We start from the raw sequence: 23656 nt of genomic DNA, 5'->3' as shown, positions 1-23656 counted from the left end.
GTAACGCTTATTCCACAATGCTCTCCAATACAGACCAAGCCAGTCATTTACAATTCATGCTCTCACATCTTTTTAAATATAATCTTTTTCTATCACCCACTCCTACAAACTGCACTCCAACATTTACATATACTAGGTTTAACCCTTCCCAAACACCCTTACCTATCAATGGTCTCACCATGAAAGGATCACCAAGCTAGCAAAGATGAGCATGAACTAAAATGAACTAAAAGAGATTAAGCAATCAGAAAAAAGCTTATCAACAGTCTTAAAACACAGTATAACCAGACAAAGCTGCCAAAACCACAGTCTTCTCCTGTGCACCCACACAGCCCCTCTTGGTGCTCGCTAAGGTGACACACTGATGTGGGAGATCTCTGAGATGCCCATATTTAGGAATGTTACTGCCCGCCCTGCCACTGAAGCCTTCCCATACTCTTGCCAACACCTTCCTCTTCTTTCTAGCCAACTCATCTCTCACCTTCCCTTGCCTGCCCAAGCAAAGCTCCACCTTGGAAAGCTGAGGGACTGTCACCTCCTGTTGCTGAGGTCCCCATGAATACCGACATGGCAGCTTGCGGAGCAGCCCAGCTTTTGCCCCTGTGTGCTTCTTTCCTAGCAAATGATTTTCTGAAAAGAATAGGAAGGGGAGAAAAAGCAAGTCTCCTTCTTCAATTTCAGATGCACAAAGGATGCTTTCTCTGACAAACTCCCATGGCACAAGACAAGTCATCTATAAGAAGATGAATATTGTATCTCAGAGAGTAAGCCTCCCCTTTCTGCAACACGGCAGTCTGAACTGGACTAAGATATTTAGGAAGACAGATTATGACAGACCAGGCATGTCGCAGTGTGCCTATAAACAAAAGGCAAGTCGTCTTTCTGGGCACGAGAGTAACGAAGAGCACTCAGAAGAGCAACTTGGAAGAGAGATGGTGAATAAGTTGGGTCTGGCTTTTCTCCTCTCCCCGTGGAAGCGAATTGACACCCAGATCTGGCCATAGTGTCAACAGCACCCACAGAGGAGCCTGAGCATCTCAGCACAGCAGCACAGGTCACAGGCCAGAATGATTCATGAGCTGGTATGAAGACAGCTTCGACTTGATTAACGGAGTGCTCGGAGTCAAAGACGACTGCAGGCCTCCAAGTCCAGGGCTCCAACAGTGCAGAATTACAGCACACAAAAGCAGCCAGGCAGGACAAAGAGGACAACCTCAGGGCCCATCCAACTATAGCACAACATTATATAGGTGCTCAATTTACAGATCTCCGGATTCAGACAGTTTTGGATTGTCTGTGTGGAAAGGATACAATGCAGGAAAAAGGCATTGATCGTCATGAGGTTCCAACAGCTCTAACTAGCAAGCATGGCACACAGAGGAGACCGCCGATCACCTCCCTCCACAGCACTGGGCAAAACAATAGACGTCCTAAACTGGGTCCCTCTGGGACCCAGAAACAATATGGGCAGGGACAGGAACTAGAGGGAAGGCTGGGGAGGAAAACAGCACCCTCTAAACCCTAAAGTTAAAAAAGAAAAGAAAAAAAATCCCAAAAATAAAAAAGGCAGACAGTAAGATAAAGGCAGATTCGGGGAACAGCAGCGCTGCACCAGGAGCCACACGTTTCCAGTTACTGGAACAAAACCTCATGGTCAGTAAGAATTAAATGCAAGATCCAACAGTGACTAGAAGGGAAAAAATCCTGGAGAGCAGACACATGTGGGTTATTACACAGCCTGGCAAGGTCAATCTCGGTGCTAAAAACAGACAAAAATAAAAAAAGCCGTCAAACATTTTTAAAGGGACACTGTCCCACACTGGCTGCTTTGACACTGTTTGTGAATGGTCCTTATTTTTTATCTACTTATTTTGCAATTATGTAGGCTACTCCTGTTCCAACCAGGCTGCAACAAAACTCTTATTGATGGCGCAAACTGCTGCAACTTTGGCTTTAGGAGGATGTGGGGCAGTTCCCTCTGGCTTCACAAGGCAGCAAAAATTAACTCTTCCTCCTCTCATTTCGCAGCAGTGATTCCTTCCCTGATGGTTCTGAACAGACCAGGACTGCAATTGCAAATGGCTGTGCGCTACACCAACGACAAAGTGCCCTGTCATACCAATACATAATTGAAAACGCTGACACAGTGACAACTGCTATCAGCACAGTTCTGATAATCATGTTAGCTTGCTCCTGCTGCAGGAACTGCTGGGGGTGGGGAACAGGCACTATGATTTAGGGGCTACCTAGACAGAAGTTATGTGGGATTTTGTTTACATTTCTTGGCAGATCCTCTGCATTTCAAAGAACAAAATACCCACCTCCTTAATTCCCAGGGGCAATACTACCACCCCCTTCTAGAAGAGCTCAAAGGTGGGTCAAAGTTTGCAAAGAAATCCAAATTTTATCTCTTTGATAAGGCGTGCTTGAAGTTTTAGATGTGTGGTGTTAAAAATCCTTTCAAGCGCCACAAATAGATGAAGATCAACACAATCCAGAGGCGAATGAAAGGCTTCCATAGCCAGTGCTGCGTATTAAAAATGTTTGTGTCACCCCGACAGACTTTTCCTGTAATGAAGTAGGCTGTCCCCAGAGAAAGGAAGATATTAACAGCACTTACATCATCCCAGCATCGCTCGGGCAAACATGCGGCCCAGGGCAGGACCAGGTGGCCACAAACAACCTTCCAAAGACCCTGCCAATCTCCTCCCAGAGAGGCTGGGCAAGGTGTAGAGGACAGTTGCAGGGGCTCAAGAGAGAAAGGAGGGAGAGCCCCAAAGCTCTGCTGGAGACAGGGTCACCTCCAGCAGAACACATCATTATCACTGGGTTCTTGGGGATACACCACACCTAACAACAGCACCACCTTTCAGCCTTTAAAGTCAGCCAGCAACTGAAGCCAAGCCAATGAGTGTTAGTTATCTTAAACCAACTGGTTGACAAATAATAAAAATAAGCATTTATCTTGCCCTCTTCATGCAAGATCAGACAAAATTGTCTGTCTGCTCAACGCTTCAGGTCATCTCTGATCCCAAATGCGTTAACACTAAAGGTAAGTGGTAATTAAACCGGAGGAAGACGCACAACCAAAGCAAGCCTTCCTGCTCCACGGCCTCTCCAAACAGCAACCCCAGCAGCACTGCCCCAGAGCCCCATGGTGCTCTCCTTCAGCTGCAGCACTGCTGGCATGTGCTAGGAGCTGTACAAACACAGAAGAAAATGCCAGTCTTTTTCCCCAAGGGAACCATCCTCCTCCATTCAGGCTCCATGGAGCACAACAGACAAGTCATGTAATAGCCTCATCTATGGCAAAAGAGCTGTATCAATTGGGCTGGTTAAAATGAGTTAGAGAGGTCACTCTGACCCACGAGACAAAAAACAACATACAGTGCACAAGAGCAGAGAGGGGAAAATGGTATAATGGGACACTTACAGGAGCTTTATCAAGATCAAAATGGCATTCAGCTAGGGCAATGGGGACAGGAAGGCATAAAGAAGAGGCAAGAAGTGTAGACAAATCGGGAAGGAAGGTAGGGACGAGAGCTAGAGGCATGACTTAGGCATAAAACATCCAAAGTAGCTGTACTCTGAATAGCTAACAATTAGTTGGTCAGAAAATTATTGTGTCAAGTTAAGCCAGGCCAGGCTGAACTCAGCACCACGCGACAAACAATGAAAAAGGAGAGTCGGCATCAGTTCAGAAGTCACCACAAGTGTCTGAGCACACTACACCTGCAGATTACCAGTTCTGATAATATTACAGCTTGACTACATTACAACTTGATTACCTTCATCTGAAGAAGTCATGCCTGCTGCAAGGCCACTGGTAAGAGAAATCACAAGGGCTGTGCCACGGCCCAGTGCCCACTGGGGCCAGGTACTGTGGCTGCCAGAGCACTGAAGTGTCGGCACCTTCCTGCAAGATAGCTCATCCCTGCTCTGCTTTCTCTTCCAAATTCACCGCAATGTGCCACAGATTGGCCAATTTCTATGGCAACACAAGGAAGAGTTGCACTCTCCTGAGTGAAGCTACGCCAGTTATGACAAAGGTAAAGAAGAGAGTGAGCCAGTCCTGTGGCACCCAGCTCCTGTTCAGCAAGCTCTGTTGGGAGGCTCAAAAGAATGAAGTAGGCGACCATGCTGGAAAACCACCTATAGACTAGGAAAGGGCGGCTGCTAAAATAATAAACCTCATCTAGAAAGTAGCACTTGATTTTCCTGGATTTCGCAGAGAACAAAGATCCAGATACTACAGCCCCAAATGCAAGACGGTGGGGTATAAAAGACAGGACAGGACCGATGGCTACATTTTCTTTGGCTTGCCACTCACTAAACCCAAACAAGCAAGCAGCAACTGCAGCAAAACCCCCTTCAGTAACCCCCAGAACTTGCTCATCCCTATTACTAACAATGCCAGTGCAGGACTGGGAGTGCCCACTGCACAGCAAGCTCAGCCATCCATTTTGGCATGATAAAGGCTCATAAAGGATGGATAAAGAGAGTAGCAATGACAGTTTGGGGACCAAACCCAGGGCTGTGTCATGGACAGGCACATGAGCCATGGGGGTGCAGATTGCCCAGCCGGGGCAGCAGTGGCTCCCCTTCCCCAGCCCGGTGCAGGCACAGGGGCCGTTTGTTCCCCTGCTAAAGGCAGGCAGTGCTGCAGCCCAGCCTGCCCCAAACCCACAGAGCCAGAGACAGCTAAATTCAGTCATTTTCCCCTCAGTCTCTTCTCTCAATTTCAGCTCTGACTCCTCTATCTTTTATTTCTTTTTCTAAAGACACATTTAGAGATTAAACCATTCATAACTGCCTATCCACAGACAGTTTGTGGCAGCATAATTGACAATGAGTCTGCTGCAAAAATGAAAATGCTGTTTTAATAACCTTGGCCTAAAATACATTCTGTTGTATGCCTCAAAGGGTTTCAATAAAAAGTCAACCTGTAGAGACATATTTTCTTGGCTTAAACAACAATCCAAAGCATATAAATGTAGTCCAACTATAATGACATATTTATAGGCCAATAAAGCTTACACTGCAGCTTTCATACTTCACTTAAAGGAAGTCTGTAAGAAGCAGTGTTATATAAAATAATTTGAATTTTTTTTCGAACTATAGCCCAAGGAATACAAATATGAAACTTGGCCATATTTAACTGATAATGTTTACATTGCTTAGTTGCTAAAAATTTGGTGAAATGAAATAATTCCTCATTTGGTGACTTCCCAGTGGTTTACCAAATATGGGTATACGAGTCCATTTATTACACAGAAAAATCCCCTAAATAATTCTAAAGACAAAAATAAATAACTAGCGACTTTAGTAGTGAATGATTTAATCAGACCAATTCTTCTGGAAAAACAGGTTCTCATGTTCATTATGAATAATACATTCCTGAGCAACTCTATTTTTATATGCTGCATTGTTGTTATTCTTTATTTTTCTCAACATTTGAAAGAAATATTCAGAAAACTATAAATAGTCTCAAGACATAAACTGCTAGCATTCAATATTGACATATTTGTAGAAAGGGATAGAATGTATAACATAAATATCTCAACAGGCAGAAAGAAATAATTCTTAAAAATAATTTTTCAGGCTGAAACCTCAAAGCTCACACAAAAAATGCCATTGCTAGATCTTTTATTTAATATAGTCCTAAGGAAAAGTTCTGCATAATTCACTAGTGATAAAAACAATGGCATTTTAGAGAAAAAAAAACCACAACAGCTTCTGCAGACAAGAAAGGCAAAGAGAAAAGAAAATCAGAAAAGAAGGGAAAAAAAGAGACAAGAGGCCGAAGAGAGAAGGGGAGAGGGAAGAGAGAACAGAAAAAAAGGAGACAGAACTATCAATTTTGAATTATGGTCAACTTTCAACTATAGGTGCATGGTTTCTCCAGGATGTGGATTAACCAACTGCCACCTTAGTTTTGGCTAGGCAAGTGCCACAGAGGGTATGGCACAGGGCAGACACCACTCATAGAAGTCCCCACTTTGCCCAGTTGTTGTTTAAAGCTGCCCCGCTCCCAGCAGCAACATGCTTAGTTACGTATGCGCAGTGCAACTGCCGTGGCTCTCTATCAGCCCTGTTTCCATTTCACCCGGGTTATTTCACCCTTCACCACTCATGGATAGTGTGTGAAAACTGATTTTGTTTCTTCTGTAAAATTTTTTTGAGCTCTTTGGTGGGGATACAATTTCCTATTACCTTCTAAAGCTCGGTGCAAAAACATCAAGGAGGAAAAATTTCAGAAACTACTCACTTTTATGGGATTTTTCTGTAATGGAAACAGAGTTTCACAGGGAAAAAGGCATCCAGGAGACTGCCTTGTTTATCTAGGCCTTTTCAACACCCGGCTCAGCCACTTTCTTGTCTTTAGCCTGGGTTAAACATGGGCATCACTGCAGACTCACGCAGACTAGTACAGGAAGGGATTTGTTTCCTTCAAATCCAATTTGTCTCTGTCACAGCTGTCCCGCTCTGCCTGGCAGGGAAGCCCTCCATGAAACATCCCCATGTGCACAGCACTGAGCACCTGGGTAGGAGGGCAACCATGCTGCAGTGGTGGGAAGCGGTGGATGTGCAAGAGGTCACCATTTGGGTTGATCAGCTTGGCTAATATAGCTGTGCTGATGCTCTCACCAGAGGGATCTTTGCGTGACAGTGCACCACACACCCTCACAGTTTACAACCCTATTTTAAGAGAAAAAACTACCCCATCCCATTGTGCTGGAGATCTACTGCAGAAGTTATTGCTAATAAATCTTTGATCGCTGCAGCTAAGCGTTGCTCTGTTGGCAAGATGCTGAGTATTGGAAAAAGTCTGTGGGCACACGTTAAGAGGCAGTAAACCTGCTGTTTTGACAGCAGATACAACACGGGCAGCTCAAATCTCTATGCCTTGGACACTGCATGTACAGCCGGGGGCAATTCCCAGAGTGCAGTGATCACCTTGACCAACCACTCCGACTGAGACAAGCAAATCCCCTTCACCTGGTGGGTGTTAAACTACCATTCCACCATTAAGCCAAACACCAGAAGTTATGTGTTGCCTACAGGACACAACCAAATATGGCTGCTCCACAAGCAATGAAGATCACCGTTCTTTGGAGTTTTTCTCAGATCTGGGATGCTTAAGTGACTGGGTCTTTCAAAGGGTAAAAAATCATCCTAGTTCTAGATTTAAGAAACATCTTTAATTGCCCTTCATGGCTAGATCAGTTGCTTGTAGTAATGTGCCTAATCAGCTATAGGTCTCTGAACCTTTGGTTGCACTCCCACCAACCAGTCATCATGAAGAAAAAGGCAATCATAATCAAACATCAGTCAAAATACCCCTTTCTGCTGGAAAAAAAAAGACCCAACAATAAAGACAGAGACACCAACTGAAAATGAGCAACATCAGAATGTGGGTTATCAAAATTATACCATATAGCTTGCATTCCATAAGCTTTTTCAGTATAACCCCTACTTTCAAAGGCTTAACATGCAACTATGAGCTTTAGGCTTAAAGATAATTTTCTTTGGCTCCTAGGGTAGATAATAGCAATTTCGTAACTTACCACAAGGGCTTTTTTGTTTGTTAAAAACAAAAACAAGAAAACATTAACACACAAAAGTTCTGTCTGAAAAACATTAGGACACAACAAACAAATGCAAATAAATGTAGTGCCTAAAGAAGATGCCAGGGGAATAGCAGAGAAAATTACTGCATATAATTACAAACCAGAAGAAACCACACAAAAAAGCAAAGGAAAAGAGAAAGAATTTCATGGGTTTGGTTGTTTTTTGGTTTTTTTTCCTGGAGATGTACTGTAAAGTAAGATGGACTTCCAACTGTACTTCAATTAATCTCCCAACCTTCGTATCTAATGTGAGATTGATAAAATCACTCCTCCATTTGGTAAGATCAGAAATAGGAGATGGAGAAGATAAATCCTCCAAGACAGATCTCCAGCTGAGTGTAACTTGGCTTCGATGCCAACACAGTTGTGCCATTTTAAAAATGAACTTGGCCCTGCATCTCCTGTTCATGTAGGTACAAAAGTACTTCCTCAAGTGCATCAGCCTTGGCTTTCAATTTCTTACCTTTCCACCATCACCTAAACATGATGCTCTTCAAACTTGGAATATTTGTTAAAAGCTTGGTACGAGAAAGAAACATCCTCAAGATGCACTTTCAAGCACGGTCTCTGACAAGTATTAAGCAACCAAGGTCCTAATACCACAAGCAGGCACAGTTACCAAGAGAAGACGTTTCCCTCAGACCTCGAGCCTCCACCATGGATTTTAGAGGCATGAATGTCTGCACACCAAAGCAGCCCCAGAGTTGCAAGCCTGTCTGCAACCATCCAAAATAGCAGAGTTACCGCTTCGCACCCTAAAAATGGACAGGAAAAGAAAGCACGGGTCTATCTGGAGAGAACAGTGGTCACTTGCAGAGGCCTATGCTGTGTAGCAACATCAAGCTAACAAGAAAATGCTACAGAGGCTATGAAAAGGGCATCTTGGGACATCTCCCTACCAAACAAGACTCAAAGCTGACCATACAGAGGCAAGACAAGCACCAGAAGCAAGTGACAATGCTGCACTTCTGGAAGATGGGACGTGAGCAGTCAGAGGCCTTTGCTCTGGCCTGCCTGGCGGTGGAGGCCTCAGGAAGATGTGTTAGGCTCCTCTCCCCACAATGCACAGCTCAGACCTGATTCCCCAGCCTGCAGAGCCCCAGGGAGAGCCCATGACAATTATATGTGTGTGCATCTTCAGGGATCGAGCCTTAGCGCTCAGGGACATGTCTACGGAGCAGACAGGTATCACAGAGTTACCCCACGCCAATCTCAGAGGAGCCTGCGATGAGCTCACCACCACTCACCACCCACCCCGCTTGAGTATCTCATCACCGCACCTCCGCCCGAAGCGCAGACATACCTTGGGAATCGGCAACGGCTTGGCAGGATTAGGCTCATCTGTCTTCCAAAGACGCTCACCCACGGACCCCTCCCCACAGGAGAAAGTAAGGGATACTCACCAAGGTCAGCCTTTTCCTTCAGGATGTCTTTGAAGTTCAAGCCGCTGTTGAGCGTGGATTGTCTGTATCTTGTCAAGGCCTCCTTTTGCCCATTCTTCCCCACATCCATCGGCTTGACAGGCTCAGCCCGGAAACCACACTTCCACTTGGAGAAATCGGACTGTGCCCATTTTGCCAAGTCCTCAAGCTTCACAGTAACTTTCTCTGAAACAGCAATAACTTCATCCTGCAAGAAGTGGTCAAATGAGAACACGACATGTCACATGGGGCTCCACGATGACTGATAAACCTGTAACGCCACACCCCACAGGCTACTGGAAAAGCTTATCTAGAGCCGGCAAATGAATTTTTCAGTAATACAGGATAGCTAGTACTCAACTTATTCTTCCTGCACCTAAGCGGAGATACCAGATGTTTACTTAAAGCAAACACAGATGAACCAAAGACAATTTCTAGGACTGGGGCAATGACCCTAAAGGGCATTTGAAATGCAGGATGTCAAATCACGTTCGGTATAAACCAAAGCCTTAAGGAAAAGTTTGGTTTTTAGGTGCTATTAGCTGCAAATGTAAAAATTCACGGCTGGATGACTAATGGTTATAGCTAGTCCTGAAATAAATGGACTAAGTAAATCTCAGATTCTTGGAACTCTGACTCACCAGAAAATTCCTGTGTTTACGGTACATTTTCCCTTGGCTTACATACAAATATTGAATTTAACTTTTGTCCTAAAAATTGAATAAAACCGTGATGTAATCCCAAAAGAAATACTACATAAATGTTATATGCTTCCCACCAAAAGAAACTTGCACATTCTCAGGTTTCTTAAAACCTTTTTCAAGATCAGAACTGTAATTTTTTTTCCCTTCTTAAACACACATTCTAAGAAAAGCACTTAAACTTAGTTTAGCCTCCAGAACATATACTCGAATTAAGCAGCTCTAATTGCTGAATTTTATCCTTCCAGGAAACAATCAACTCCTCTCAGTCATGATGAATAAGCAGAATGTTTTATAGCTGACTCCAGTGAACAAGGTCTCAAGAAAGCCTCAAAAAAAAAATAAACAAACAAACATACACACATATCCAACAAGATACACTCCAGATTTTTCAGTTAAAACAGCAGAAATAATTTATGTTGTAATGAGAGCTGGCTGCACACCACACCTTGCACACCGCACATTGCTAGCACTAAATAAGGTTACAGGTTCTGGAAATAAACAAACAAGAATTCATTTTTTCTCCCAAATAAACAGAAGTATTTGCAAAAGGGAGAGAAATTCTTTGCATTATTAAACAAAGAGAAAAGCACGATTGAGTCTCTCTGTGTGGGGTTTTTTTTTTCTCCACTGAACACATTCCTCAGGAAATAAAATACTGCTCAATAGGAAAAAAAAAGCAGCTTTATTGTGATAAGTTACACACAATACAAAACCTGAAGTATCTCTAGTAAAAAAGCAGATCTGATATTCCACTCTCCCTTATATAACACAAAATCGTTTTATAAGCAGGCACCTTCATTACATTTAGTGCAATAACAAATATTTGGTCAGAAACAAACAGCATGCTTATATGCTAAGCAAGCCTGTAATAAAATCTTTTCCTTTATCACTGCACAGCATAAGAGCTTCCACCAAACAGCAAACAATAACAGTGATGTTTTAAATCTCTGTTTATGACAAACGTCAATACTTTGTAAACAAGCGTTGGGTACAACAAAGTACAATTTCAATGGATGGTTTCACCCAATTTCATTACACCATCCACTTGAAATAAAAAAGCTGTAGTTGCTATGCATTTTATAGCTATTACATGGTGATTATTAAATGTCAGTACGGAAAAAAAATAAAACATATATAAATATCAGCCTGCCTGCAGACAGTCTCAGGAATTTCTGGATGAAGTCCTCTTTTAGAATGTTGAATACCACCACTAGCTAGCTACTCCATAATGTTTAATATTCAGTACTAGAGAAATCTATTTAGCAGCAGGTTTAAAAAAAAATGACTTGGAGATCAGACGTGTTTTTGGTTAAAATATTATTTTCCAAATAGCTGCCATGATCAAATGATTATGATTTCAATTACTAGTTTCTTCATATCCTTTCCAAGAACTGCTATGACTAATTTTGGCTGGGATACAAAGTAAGCTGAGCAGACAATTTATTAACCAAAAGAAAAGTACAATCACTATTACATCATCAATGAATAAACTTGTTTTCGAGAATACAACCTTCGCACACACGCACATGATGTGTACACAGGGAAAAAAAAACAAAAAAAGAAACTCTACTGTAACAAGGGTAAAGCAATGCCAGCACAATTGCCATCTCTGCCCAGGCTGCCGTGGAGAGGGAACCAGAGAGGCAGGAGCAGAGGGAGAAGCAGTTTTTGGGGTGCAGGGGAGAGCACACCCCAGCCATATGCTTTCTGTGGTGTTTGGCATCCCCACACCGATGTGAAGCACCAGGAAAAGACCATCATGCATGCACCTCAGCCCTTCACAAAATGGCACTGGGACTCTAAATACAGTTGCTGTGGTGCAATGGGATGCCCACAGCGGCACCACAGAGCGGCTGAGGACGCAAATGGAGTGCATGATTATAAAAGAAATCAGGCTCTGTGTCGTGACAGAGGTGGGCTGAACCCCCCTCAGAGGTGGTGCTAGGTGATAGGCTATTGCTGGGGCTGACCCTGAGAGCACCAGGCTGTCCCCCAAATAGTCTGTGAGCACCTGACGAGGGCAGCTGACTGCAGGCTTCATGCTCATGGCTCTTAGGCTGGGCCTTGTGCCACCACCAAGCAATGGCAGCACCCACCTCATGGCTGTTGCACCAGGAGGGCCCATCTCACACCTGCTGTAGCTGTCAACCTCCATAAAGGCCAGAGCTGTTCCTAATGTTGAAGACAACACTGTGGGGGCTTTTGGGTCTCCTGGGAGGAAGCAGGGCTGAGTTCCCTCATGAGAGAGATTGTGCGGGGTTAGGAGCACTCAGCTGTCTTCAACACCACCACCAGCCCTGCATCCTCCCCTTGTGCTGTGAATAACCACCACGGCTGCAGCCAGGGACACATGGATGAGTTCATTTTTAGCCAGAAAATGGAAAAATCACCCTCTGTATTTCAAGGCCTGCCTTGAATTGCACTACTCTACACACAGTGGGACTGATGTTGTCACTCATTGCTCATTTTTTGAGGTCTTGCTCATTTTGGGCCCAATTCAGACACAACTGGCCACGCTCTCCCCAACCGCACACACACCACAGCAGTCATGGGTCAGACCACGGTCGTCCTTCTGGTGCTGCTGCCAGCGCCAATCTCGTCAGTGAGATACCGCATCTCCAGAGAGATTTTCATACCAGCACCTCATCATACAAACACCGTCACTCAGCAACACACAACGGGTAGCCTCAGCCCCTTCTTTCTGAAGAGCCCAAGCCAAGGACAGCTTCCAGAGAGATTGTCTTCCCCACATCTTGGCAGCTTGCTAACAGAAGAGGTCATCTTCCCCCATGCCACCCAAACAGAGGTCACCCAACTATTAAATCACCTCTGGGATCTTGATGGACCTTGCCAAGTTTTCATACATTCTTAAGCAACCCTTCCAAGAACTCAGATCCAAACTATGAGTCGTAGGGTATTTTTATTATGTCTTTTGAGCAGCAGGTGACAAAAGGATCCCTCTCCTGCTTTTTGTTACACAAAAATGTCTTGCAGCCCTGTGTCACAACAGAAGTTCCTTTGCAACCTGCAAGGTTCTGCCAGCCAAAGGAGTCCTTCATAGCCATTCGACATCAACTGCTGCACACCTACTGCTGAAGCTCGTCTAGAGAAACTCTTTCAATGAAGTGACAATACAGATGTTGAATAAATAAGAAACAGGTACACTGTGACACATGACTAACAAACCTTTAGAAGATTAAAGAAATCTGCTGTATAATCTTCATGTCATTCATAATTATATCTCTGTGTAAACATGAAAAACCACCCACGTCGCATACAGTGCACATATATATATCTCTCTCTCCACAAAAATCAAATCATTGTGTATTAGTTATGCTCTGAAGTGGTATGTTTATGAGGACTCCTTTGCATGGTTTGGTCTTTTAATTGTAGATTTTTTCTGCTCCAGAAAGATGAAGTTTGCAGGAGGAAACTGCCAATGCTGATTTCAGCTCACCTCAGGAATGAGATTTATCTCGCATGGGCCTTTTTGGACTCTGACCGACCAATGGCAACACTTTTCCCAGACACAAAGTTATCTAAATCTCCAAACAAGCACTAACTGTAAAAAGAGGCACTTTTTCTTCTGTTTCTATAAAAGCGGGTATCTAGTCAGTCTATAATTTTAGCACATCTTACAAGACTCCTGAGCAAAGTACAACACTTTCATCTATCGACTGGGAAACGGGGAGAATGTTAAGAAGGACGGTGGGTGATGCAAACCCTTCTCACCCCTCTCTTGGGTTTTTAAGAATGTATGGGATTTGCATTTTCAGAGAACTCCTCTGGGAAGAAGGGGACAGCATCTTCTCGAGAGCCATTATGCTTAAATATTATGTCACTGTTGTCTAAGCAACCATCACAGCCTCCCGAAAGCACAGAATGCTATATTGCCTGACTCAGCAGATGGTTGAAATACTTACATTCAGGGAAAGAGGTCAGGTAGTTATAATAGTTTAAAGCAGATAATTATTTTTTAGAAGAAATATTAACTCTTACAAGGCAGGGAGTCACAGGGCAGCACCGGGAGGTCGTACATCTTGATTGCGCACCCGCATACGGTATGTCACAACTCCTCACTCATTGCCAATAACTAGGGAAGATTTATACTTCACAGACGTCGAGGCAGCCTTAAAAGAATTACGGCGACTGAGATATCTCAAAATTTTGACGTGCTGAGACTGTTTTCACTCCAGTGCTTCCAGAGGTCATTTAAGGAATTCTGGAGGGCACGAGTGAGTCAAACACCTGCTTGGCTGTCTCCTAACATCAAATATGTGGCCTAGAGAGGAACAGGAGATGTACTGTAAAAACTCTTGCCGATAATTACAGGAGACACCGCGTGTCATTTATCTGATCAGTGCGATTTGCATTAGAAAACATCTTCAAGCCTTTTTACTGAAACCTTTAGCACAGTAGATAGCTGGGGATGCATATTTTACAACCCAGTACATTACCAATGAAAACACATTCATCCATGGGAGCAAAAAATACAGTGTGACTCTTATGGACTGCATTGACTGAGGATAATAGAACTGCGTATTTCATTTGGGCATAAAGACCTCTATTTTTTCAGGCTTTTTTTTTACATCCCATGTATCGATATTTTTTGTGCAATTTAGGTGAAAAGGACCTTCCCTGTGCCACAACGCAGTTCTCATCCTGGGAACCCGCTTCCCTGCTCTAGATCCCTTCGAGGAGCAGAAGGTCGTGTTGTGGAGGTAGAGAAAAGGATTAGGGAGCTTATTTCCAATAAGTGCCTCTCCCGTAGCAAAGCATTTACCTGGGCAATTGAGGAAAGCACTGCCACCCTTACCCAAGACCACAGTCAAATCAAAATGCCCTGTTAGCAGAGTCCAGGGCTCTCCTCTGCCACACAGGTGCTACTAGGACTTTGGGACAGCGGTGGAAACCAGGTGTTCTCAGTTCAGCCCTAAACCCTTTGCCAAGAGTCACTCAGGACTCTGAAGCCAGGTCTCCAGAGTCATCTCTTACCAGCAGCACTTCACCCAAGCTTTTCTCCAGGGACCACATTCAGCCCTAAAGGGGCAGAGAACATTTGTACAGAACTGCTTTGCTCTCAGAGACTTTCTCCAGAGTAAGGAGGTCCCGTCTCGCTGCTACCTGCTGTGGCCTGGTATATACGTGGGAAGTTTTTTAAGACTGCTGGACCACAAACCAGCCAAAAACCCGTGCCTGTGTGATGGAAAAGTTCTGTCTCTGGGAAATGCCCTACTTAGTTTCCATACAAGGCACACGAAGGACTCTCCTGCCATCCACTCCCTTATTACACGCTGCCCTTCCAGTACAACTTTTCTAAGCAGGCTGCAGACCTCGGAAGCCAGGGCACAGCTCTGCCAGTCAGGAACCACTGCTCCTGTTCTACAGATGGGATCCTTGAGTGATGGAGATGCCTCAGGAGAGGCTCCTGCGCTTGGGACAGACAACGGGTAGCTTCCTTTTCCCCTTTCCCTGCCCTGAGTGCCTCATTTGGTACTGTCTCCTCACGCATCCCCCAGCCCAGGGCAGACAGAAGTGTCCCGAAGGATGTGTGGAGCCCGACTGATTGCTGAGGTCTGGGCTTGCAATGCTCCCAGAGCTGCCAGTGGGCAGGGAGCTGCAGAGACCGCAGCTCTCTACCCATGAAACTATCGGGAGAGCCTCGAGAACAGAAACACGCACAGCCCAGGAACTTTTCTGGCACACGGGAGAACTTTCAGGAGGCCAAGGCAGAACTTTTCATCTGTTAATCCTCTGCTCATTACTTTAAAGGGCTCTAATGATCTCAAATTTGGGTGACAGCCTAAGCGTAGCCACACACCGCTGTCTGAAACTCAATGCTGACAGAGTACGCGATGTCCTGACGTGTTCACCCCATCTGCTGGGGTCCAAAACCCAAAAGAAGAGAGCAAGCCAAAGGAGACAGGTGAAGCACGCGACATCCTACGGTATTCGCTTTCCCCTACGCTGGCCAGCGGCTCTATCTGGGTGACTCAGGATTTCCAAAGCGAGACGTGCAAAACGTCCTGGGGCGGAGCCGCGCTGTGCGTTTCTGGGATGCTTTGTGTGATGCCTGTACCTCTGGGCCCCAGGTGGGGTGGAGGGGTGGAGAACACAGAGGGATGGCCGTGAGCAGTCTGACTTGACGCTTCTACTGCGAGTCTTCTCCTTAGTTTCTGGGGTGTTTTTTTTTCCTCCCTCCCACTCCTGAGCTGAGGTTCAAATTGAATTTCTATCTGTCACTGCAGATAGAAGTTCTGACCAAAGAGAAAATAGGCTTCAGTCAAAATGTTTTCCCGTCAGATAGCTCGCGGATCTTGAAGAGCTGTTTTAGTTTAGGCAAGTTGACAAGCAATTCATTCCTAATTTTGCCTACTACAGTTACAGTACGAAAAGCTTTCCTCGTAGATTACATAATTATATTTTTCTTAACAAGGAATACATTGCATTAGCAGGTTTAAATTATGCAAGCTTATTCTTTTGTCTTTTGTTACATTGTGTTCTATTGTGCTGGTAAAACAATATGTGCTTTAATTAGCAAATATCTGTAAATAATTTACTTGCTTTTCATACAGCAGAACAATGGAGCCAATTTTCACATACATCCACTGAGCATGTCTAGGGGGTTTCTTGCCAGAACCTTCCATTGTTCAGTATCTGTATCAATCTGCCCATCATTAGCAGCTAAACATTCAACAACCCAGGAAGACATTAAAAGTTTGGGCCCCCGGGAGCAGCCCCTAAGTCCCCCCCAAACCCAAGGCTATGCTTTGCAAAGAAAGATTAAAATACCCAGAAAATGAAAACAAACTCTTTTTATTATCTATAACCCTGGCACCTTCGCATAGAAACATGGATGCCTGCCAAGCATTAAGGTCATTGGATTAATGCCATAAAACGCCGATGTTCATCTGACCTTCTGACTGCATTTTAGCTACAAAATAAAAAGCTCAACTTGATACGACAACATGAATCAGGCGAGCATCTTGGCTCTGCAGGGTTAATGCTGGGTGTGAACCCACACTGCACACACACACACACACACACACACACACACACACAAAGCAAAAAAGCTCTTAAATCAAAAGTGGATGACTGTTGGGAGAGTTAAGGCATTGTTATTTTGAATGCGAATGAAAGGGCCAGAACAAGCATTGCAAGAATATTTCAATTATGTATTTCCCAGAACTACATCTCTGAGCAACTAATGCAAATATTGCTCCCACAGCAGTAGAACTTCTTCCCGAATAAAAGCATATAAGAGCTTGAATCAGAACATACTTTCTGTATCATTCGCATATTGTTTGAATATTATTAAAAATGCAAAATCTATGTATGCGTTACTCTCCTGAGCAATACAGTAATTATGATTAAGGGACAAGCAGCACAAAAAGAGCCAATTTATCTTACTTGTGCTTAGGAATACTATTGTGTAACTAAGCAACTAAAGACAAAATATAGTCTAATTAATTCACTCCTATGCTTATTTAAAAGACACAATTAGAACATTTTTATTTTCCAGCCTGCACAGTATCTCAACACGCTTGAGGGTGTACCATGTGAGGCCTATTATTCTCCAAAGACAAGAGTTTAATGTTTAGTGCCACCGATCAGACTGGGAACAGCAACTCTGGGGAGCAGTGGGTGTATTTTACAGTCTGGATGCACTGGGAAGCGGGGGGAGTGGGGGGGTGGGGGGCAAACCATTAAAAATATTTAAAAAAAAAAAGGGGAATCTGCCTTAAGTGACCAGATCCACCAGATTGCTGGCTAATGGAATGGCTAGCAACATGTGGCTTCTCTGAGTAATACCATTGCCCTCTCCTTCCTTTGCCAGCATATGCTACTGGTGGCGAGAGATAAAAATACAGAGTGGATATGCAATTACCAAAACCATGATATTTTATGACAAATGCCATTTCTTTAACACTGCTATTACAGTGCGCCTGATTTCCAAAGCTGAATTAATTTGAGCAAGTGTACATTGGAGATTGATGCTATTAGCATGATTTTTAAAGCACTCTTTAATAATCATAATCTGCATGTTTGAAACGTGTTGTCATTACCAGTGTTGACAGATACGAGCAGCATAAGGCACACACCGTGGAGACTAAAACGGGGCCGTTCTCGTTTCAAAGAAGAGCGTGCAGATTCCTACGTCTCTCAAAAAAATCTATGGCTGTACAAAGGGAGTAGCACGTTCTTCAAGGGGGTTGGCAACCAAGCAGTAGTGGTGCGGGCACAGCGCTGAAGCCACCCCACACTACCTGTACACACCGAGGCAGGACCTCCGACAGCCCCTCGGAAACTAACCAGGCTTTGGAGGGACCCTGTGAGCATCCGTCCCGAAATGAAGAGAGCACGAACCCACTGCCTTCCTTAACTTTCTGGAAGAATCTCTTCTGCAGTTATAAATGTCATACATTTATGGAGTGACTTTTTTTTTATCTCCTCCCTCAATTAGTCTGAAAATGCAAAATACTTCTAGGGAAATAATTACAGGAAACCAGCTCTCTCCTCTGCTCTGTATGAGCAACGCTTACTCATGTAAATTACTTGCATGAGTAAGGATTATTTGCAAGGCGAAAAGCATTGCATCAGATCCCCAGTTTGGGAGAAGAGATGAAATCAACACGAGTTCGTAGTAAACTCCGGCGCTGATGAATGAACCAAAGGCAGATCCCCACTGGCAGGCCGGCCCCAGCGGAAGCGGCGGCGTGGGGCAACGCAGCAACGTCGTACCGTGCTAAATGAATTCCTTGCTTGTTTGGGGAGTTTTAGGAATTGTACACGTCACATCAAATGCCATCCCTCGATTTAATAAGCACTGGCTTTGATATGGGTTTTTAAGCCCAGTCTAATTAATGCCAACACCTTTAAAAACCTGAAAATACAAGGCGCTAACAAGCATTTTGCTCTAGAACTGCTTCTGCAAAGGTCAGTCGTTCCACAGCCCCACGCTCATCCTTGCAGCAGAAAGGAGTAAATGAGCCAGAGGAGGGTTTGCCCGGGACCACAGGGGCTGGAGGGCTCAGAGGCTGAGCCCACCTTGCACCCTGAGTGCCACAGCTCCATCCAGGGCACTGCGCAAGGGGACTGGGCAAGGGGCTTTCTGCCTGCAGATGGCTGACATCTACTCACGGTCGGGCCCCAGAAATGCTGGGGGGCTGATTTCCACACACACCCCACGAAACCATTTCAAGTACAACAGCGTGATCTTACAGCTGCTCTCTCCGGACCTTTGCAGCCGCCTGAGTGGTCTGCTCTGAGCCCTGCACAAGGCACCTGCCCCCGCAGAGGTCTCTACACCCCATGCAGGAGGTGACACGTGGGAACGTGCTGGCCCAGGAGCAACTGAGAAAACCAGGGCAAGGTGCTGTCTTCCTCCAGCAAAACAGGCGCTTTCTCCATTTCGGTGGTGGCTTTCCCAGCAATGGAGGACAATGACTTCTTCCTCATTAGAGGGATGGGAGAGAAGGCTGCTCCCACTCTCCGACCAGCGCTGCACCTGCTGCAGCGTTTGGGCTTGACAGCAAGGTCAGAGGCAGCAGGGCTGGGCCCCTGTGTTTTAAAAGCATCAACAAAGTTTTCAGTGGAGAGAAACTCTTCCAGTCCACCTAACGGCACCCCTAAAGGCACCATCGCTCTCAGGCACTCAGTTGTGTCTGTTGCTCCTGCGCAGCAGGACCCCCAGCCCAAGCGTGATGCTGGCATCGCTCACAGCCTCTCCCTACATGTCGCTCCTGGACGCGATGAGCATCAGGGTCAGAGGCGCTCGTACCTGCAGCACGTGAGCAGCCCCATCCCGCGTCTGCCGTCCACTGAGCCTCCCTGCGAAGCAACCTCCAGCTGGCTCCTGGGGCTGGAGGGGAGTTTCTCTGCCATGCTAAGGGGGATGCTGAGCCTCAGGCGGAGCGAGAGGTATCTCGGCAGAAGCCCGCTTGGGCTTGAACCCTTTGCTGGGCCGGAGCCCAGCGTATGGAAACATCCGGTTTTAGCAGCAGCCGGGGTTATATTTAAATCTGGATGATGAATTCAGCTAGCTATAAAAAGACTTATATTTACACTTATCGCTGATTAGCTCAAACATTTGGCAATCAGATAAAATACGCCATCAGAAATTTCTGAGTAACAGAAGCATTACGTACCTCCTCGCCTCCCCTTCCCTCCCCTCCCTCCTCACAGCCACTAGCTGAATATTGTCATAGTGTCAATGCTGCTATTACTGAAAACAGGCAGCAAGCTGCTTCTATTAATCATGCTGCTAGTGCAGGTAGCTGCTGGCGACTGTGCCGGCATCTCCGGCGGGCTCCATCGCGAGCCTGTGCTCCCACTGTGCGCTCCCCTCACCAATGACTTCACTGACAGCAAGAACTCCTCTCACCCCTTGCCTCGGACCCCGTGGATTTGCAGGACATGTTCAAGCACTGGCTCGCTTCATCCCCGCTCCCTGAGTGCAAGAAAAAGTCCCACAGCACCCCGACAGTAGTCCCATGCCACGCATAAGGTCTCCCCTGATGGCTATAAGTCGCATCTCATCCTGCAGAAGGAGCCCAGTCCGGGGTCAAGGCCCCAGAGGGGGCCCTGCTGCCACTTTGGGGACAGACAGGGATGTCATTAGTGCCAGGAACCCCAACTGCGGGGTGCAAGGTGAGGCATGGAGCCGGTGCCCCCCACTCGCGGCCCCATGCCAAGCGGCAGCCAGCACCCAGCCCTTTGTCCCTCGGCTGCCGGCGCGTCCCCCCCGTGCAACTCGGATCGTGCCAAACCATCAAAAATCGATAATAAAAAATCATTCCGATGTCTATAAACAAGTTAATGGAGTAAGTGAAAACAAAGTACATTTCTTAATGGGAGTGTTATGTTGCCCTCTCTAGGCCCTGGCTCTCAGTGCCGGTTTCTGTAGGCTCCCTGCCAGAGAAGTATCACTCAGAGCTGTTGCTGTTGCTGCTGCTGCTGCTGCTACTCTGCTAATGAATGACTAACTTAGGCCAGAGGGGAAATGACATCACCGGGGTGTAAAACACAACTGCATTAGGAAACTTTTTACCTGCTTTACATTTGTCATAATTATTCCACACAATACGACCGGCATTTGCATAATTTCAAGGCGTGCCATTATCTTAATTGAAAATTGTTTTCATATGGTTGAATAATGCAGAATGACATCAGTTAAAGCCCCAATGAAATGCACAAGTATAATCACACGGCTAATTACTAGCGGTGTTTGCATGTAAAAATAAATAAAATTGTGCATATTATTAGGAAGGTACACGCAGCTGAGAACTCTCGTACCGGAGCAGCGTTTTACTTGTAATGGTAGGATTAATTTTCTCTGATGTTCCTACCACAGTAACATGAGCTGATCATTAAGGCGTATTAAAATGATTTGTGTCCCTTTCCCCACCCCCCTCCCTTCCAAATATCTTTCATTTTATACACACACACACACACATGCATACACACGAGACACAAGAGAGGCACAGTTTTAAATAGTCACCACGGGCAATTTCAGAGCATCCATTGCTCACTGTCATCTCCCTGATTCTTAGGAAAAGGCTCCCTTATCTCAGTGGCACGCAGAGAAAATTAAAGTGAAGAGGTGGTAGCGAGCGAAGGTGGCTCGGAAAGGCGTTCTGACTGCGTACGCCTGTGCGCGAGTACACGGCTCCGCCGGCACCCGCGGTCACCGTGCATCCGAAAACAGCCCCTGCGGACAGCCGCCCTCCGTGTACCTGCACCCCCCTCGCATCTCCAACAGAAGTTCCCCCAAAACAGCTCGTGTCCCCCTCCTCGCCTGGTTTCCAGCCCCTGCTGGGGACCCTCTCCATCCCTGCAGCCCGCTCTGGGTATCTCGTCCTTCCCCCTCCCCAGCCCACGGCCCGTGCTGAAGCAATAACCGCGAAAGGCAAATCCAGGGAGGGAGTGGTGAGGGGGCGGGGGGGGGCGGGAAGGGGGACGGGACGCAACCTGCGCGGCCCGACGGCCCCATCCCGGGCGGTGCGGGGCGGTGCGGGGCTGCGCGGTGCCGGCGGCGGCTGCCGGCGCGCTGCGTGGTTTTGCGCCGGCTGCGCGGCAGCTCCGAAATACGCCCAGGCGTATCTGCAAGTTATTTGAATGTATTATTCCCGTACCTGTCATTTATCACTTTATTCAACACGTCCCTGCCAGCTCAATAGCTTTTGATCTCCCTCAGCCTCCATTTCGTAATTTCCGCCCTCTTAAACATATCGAATACTAAAAAAAAGCCCCGAACAATATCGACTCCCCCTCCCCAAGATTTGGATTTTTTTTTTCTCTTTTTCTGTATGTTTTAACGGTTTTTTTGTTAACGAAGCCGGAGAAGGACAGGGAGGGCGAGCCCTGCACACAGTCCACTGCCCGCCGGGCCGGGGGCGCCCGCACCCCGACAACCTCCCCCGGCCCCCCCTTTCCCACGGCCGCACAAGTTCCCGGGCAGCGCGCACCGGAGCGCCCCGACGGCGCGGCCCCTCCGCGCTGCCCCGCCACGCAGAGTGGGGAGGGGGACGCGGGTGGGGAGGAGAGCCGAGCGGGATAGCCGAGCCCGGGCATGCAGGTGGGGACGGGCGCGGGAGGGAACTGGGGGGGGGGTGGGGGGGAAAGGAGTGGGGAGCCGGCGCTGCGTTTACCACCTCGCCATGGTCACTGGTCCTGCCCTGGGGGGTGTCCTCGGGGAGAAAATAAAGTTTGGCGCTGGAGAGAAGTTGCCGGCTGGTGCGCTCCTCCCAGAGCAGCTGCAGCTCCGCGATGCAGGCGGGCTCCTCCGCTCGGCACCGCACGAAGAAGAAGTCGCCGAGGGAGAGGACCCGCGCCCGGCCGCCGCCGCGGCGCTGGAAGCGGAACGCCCTGTAGAAGACGTAGGGGCCGTGCGAGCCGCACGGGGCGCCGACCCACTGCGGGGAACAACAACACGGCAGCGGCATCAGCGCCGGTCCGCGCCGCGCCGCGCAGCAACGCGCAGGAGGAGGGCGGAGGAGGGGGGGGGGCGGGCGGGCGGGCAAGGGGGGGGGGGCGGTGGGGAGGGGAGAGGGCGCGCAGCGGCGCGGAGGCTCCGCGGCGGCGGGCGCGGGGCGGGGCGCGCGGCGCGGGGCGGCGCGGTACCTGCAGTGCGCTGCGCTCCATCGCGGCTCCGGCGTGATTGAACTCAACATTCTCCCAAACTTGTTGGCGTGAATGGAGCCCGGCAGGTCCTGGCAGGGCAAAGCCGGCCCCGCCGCCCGCCGCCCCCCGCCGCCGCCGCCCCCGCGCCGCCTCGCCGCCGCCGCCGCCCCCCGCCCCGCCGCGCGCGGCGACGCCCCCCCTCGCAGCCCGTCCCCCGCCCCGCCGCCCCGCCGCCACCCCGCCGCGCCTCGCCGACGCCGGCGCCCGACGCCGGCCGGCCCCCCGACGCCCGACCCGGCCCGGCAAAAATGCCGGGGGGCGGCGGCGGGCCGCGGGGGGCCGGCGCGGGGCCGGCGGGGCGGCGGCCGGGGCTCCCGCGGCTCGCGGCGATTTTTGGGGGGCCGAAAGGGCGGGCGGGAGCGCTGCGGATCTGACAGGACCTGCCCGTATATGTCTAATATAAAGACCATTTCCTGCAGCGCGAGGGGCGCTGCTCGTCCCCGCGCGCGCCCGGCGGGGCCGCCGCGCGTCCCACCGCGGGGTGCTGCGGAGCGCCGGGGGCCGCACGCCCGCTCCCCACTCGGCGGGCCCGGCCGGCCGCCCCGGCGGCCCCCGCAGCGCGGGCGACTCGTGCTCAGTTTATTTATTGTGAGGTTTTGGTTTGGTTTTGTCGATTTATTTTTTTTTCCTCGGGAAAGGAGGAAAGTGGGTTATCGATTATATAAACACATCAATATTCATGCGCCGCCGCGCTGCGCGGGGAGACGCGGCTCGGCCA

At 47.7% G+C, this 23656-nt stretch overlaps 1 protein-coding gene across 3 annotated transcripts in view; it reads right to left on the bottom strand.

Annotated features, from left to right (window-relative positions):
• The window catches only part of ARID5B (AT-rich interaction domain 5B), a 119966-nt gene extending 97020 nt beyond the window's left edge, over positions 1-22946 (bottom strand). The window contains exons 1-3 of one of the 3 annotated variants that reach the window (XM_062001575.1): positions 22879-22946; positions 22407-22670; positions 9035-9260 (exon numbers count right to left, since the gene is read on the bottom strand). In XM_062001575.1, coding sequence (XP_061857559.1) covers positions 9035-9260; positions 22407-22670; positions 22879-22899 — 511 coding nt within the window. In that variant the 5' untranslated portion in view covers positions 22900-22946. Of the gene's footprint in view, positions 1-9034; positions 9261-22406; positions 22701-22878 lie in introns of those variants that run through there. The other 2 variants (XM_062001576.1, XM_062001574.1) reach the window with 2 other exon arrangements.
• Between the last annotated feature and the right edge of the window lie 710 nt (positions 22947-23656).

The sequence above is a fragment of the Colius striatus genome, chromosome 8 (assembly GCF_028858725.1).
Source record: "Colius striatus isolate bColStr4 chromosome 8, bColStr4.1.hap1, whole genome shotgun sequence".
Classification (NCBI taxonomy): domain Eukaryota; kingdom Metazoa; phylum Chordata; class Aves; order Coliiformes; family Coliidae; genus Colius; species Colius striatus.
This window is presented reverse-complemented; position numbering and strand designations above follow the sequence as displayed.